Source organism: Lynx rufus, unplaced genomic scaffold (genome assembly GCF_022079265.1).
Source record: "Lynx rufus isolate CCGP_SWC_20201006 ecotype Redwood Valley unplaced genomic scaffold, mLynRuf1.p SCAF_7, whole genome shotgun sequence".
Taxonomy (NCBI): domain Eukaryota; kingdom Metazoa; phylum Chordata; class Mammalia; order Carnivora; family Felidae; genus Lynx; species Lynx rufus.
Window position 1 is genome coordinate 105,207,598 of NW_025814889.1, and position 1,688 is coordinate 105,209,285.

The 1,688-nt window shown below is 41.9% G+C and overlaps 1 protein-coding gene across 1 annotated transcript; it reads left to right on the forward strand.

Annotated features, from left to right (window-relative positions):
- The first annotated feature begins 771 nt into the window (after positions 1–771).
- Positions 772–1,227, forward strand: LOC124501548 (developmental pluripotency-associated protein 3-like). Its single transcript, XM_047065815.1, is given in 1 exon segment — positions 772–1,227. A coding segment is annotated over 1 exon segment (456 nt).
- Positions 1,228–1,688: the final 461 nt, after the last annotated feature.

The following is a 1,688-nucleotide window of genomic DNA, read 5'->3' on the forward strand; positions in this document are numbered from 1 at the left end:
CAAGACAATTAACATGATACATCACGTTATTCTTCAATAAAAGAATATCACGTTTATTCTTCAATAAAAGAAAGGACAAGAATAATATGATCCTCTCAATAGATGCAGAGAAAGCATTTGACAAAAGACAGCATCCTTTCTTGATAAAAACCCTCAAGAAAGTAGGGATAGAAGGAGCATACCTCGAGATCATAAAAGCCATATATGAATGACCCAACACTAATATCATCCTCAATGGGGAAAAACTGAGAGCTTTCCCCCTAAGGTCAGGAACAAGACAGGGATGTCCACTCTCACCACTGTTATTCAACATAGTATTGGAAGTCTTAGCCTCTGCAGTCGGACAACAGAAAGAAATAAAAGGCATCCGAATCGGCCAGGAGGAGGTCAAACTTTCACTCTTCGCAGATGACATGATACTTTATATAGAAAACCCAAAAGATTCCACCAAAAGACTGCTAGAACTGATCCATGAATTCAGCAAAGTCGCAGGATATAAAATCAACAGAAATCGGTTGCATTCCTACACAACAATAATGAAGCAACAGAAAGAGAAATCAACAAATCGATCTCATTTAAAATGGCAGCAAAAGGAGGTTTGTCCTTTTTCTCTCGCCACGGTTTGTTGGAGCCTCCATTTTTCTCGCCCTTTCTGGGCTATCTCATTCTTTCCAGGCTAATTGGCAGCTACTTGAGCCCATTACTTTCCACTGGAATCCAAAGGTCTAGAAGGACTGAGACTTGGCTTTCAGGTCTGAGACTTGGCTTTCGATGGATTCGCCAATGAAGCTTTACCCATCCTGTGGCCCAGAACCTTCTCAGATGGCCAGTGAAGAAAATTCCCAGGGAGGCTCAGCTGCCTCTCAAACCATCTCTGAAATATTAATAAAGAACCTTAGTCAATTGACTCTCGACCCTAGTATCAAACTTCCTTCCCCTCTACCAGAACATCCACCCCAACAGCAGGACAGAGGGACGAAACCACAGTAACTTGTGGACCAAATACTCAGCAACAGGAGGAGGGGTGGAGTAAGGACTTTGTTAACTGCTCGGAAAGAAAGGATGGAAAGGCTGATGTGGTTTATTAAAAATCATCGCTACTTCAACCAGCGTTCCACAGATGAATCCAGAGTAGAAAGATTTAGATGTAGATGTCATTATTGCCTGTATCATAGACCTCCCGAGGATACCAGCATGGAGAATAATTATGACATGGAGTCTATGTAAACATAAACCTTATTATATGGTGTTTTTCTTGCTAGTAATTTTAGAATCAGTATGCAGCACCTTGGGAAAGCTGCTCTATTATAGACAAAGTATAATATTTTGATAATCTATGATATTAGCTCTGTCTTGTCTTTTCTACCTTGATAACAATAATTTGTGAGGAATCCAGTGTTTTGCATTTGAGTGACCTCAATATACTTTAGTTCCACTTTTTGATATGACCCAAGGAAGTACTAGTGGGTTTTGAATGTAGCCTGGGTGTTTGAGAAACCTGAAGTCATGAAGATCGGGTAACCTAACATGGGGTTCCTGGGTGGCTCAGTTGGGTTAAGCACCTGACTAGAGCTCTGTAGAGTAGGGTTCTGTGCTGGCAGCTGGGAGGCTGGAGCCTGCTTCAGATTCTGTGTGTGTGTGTGTGTGTGTGTGTGTGTGTGTGTTTCTCTCCGCCCTTCCCCCACTCA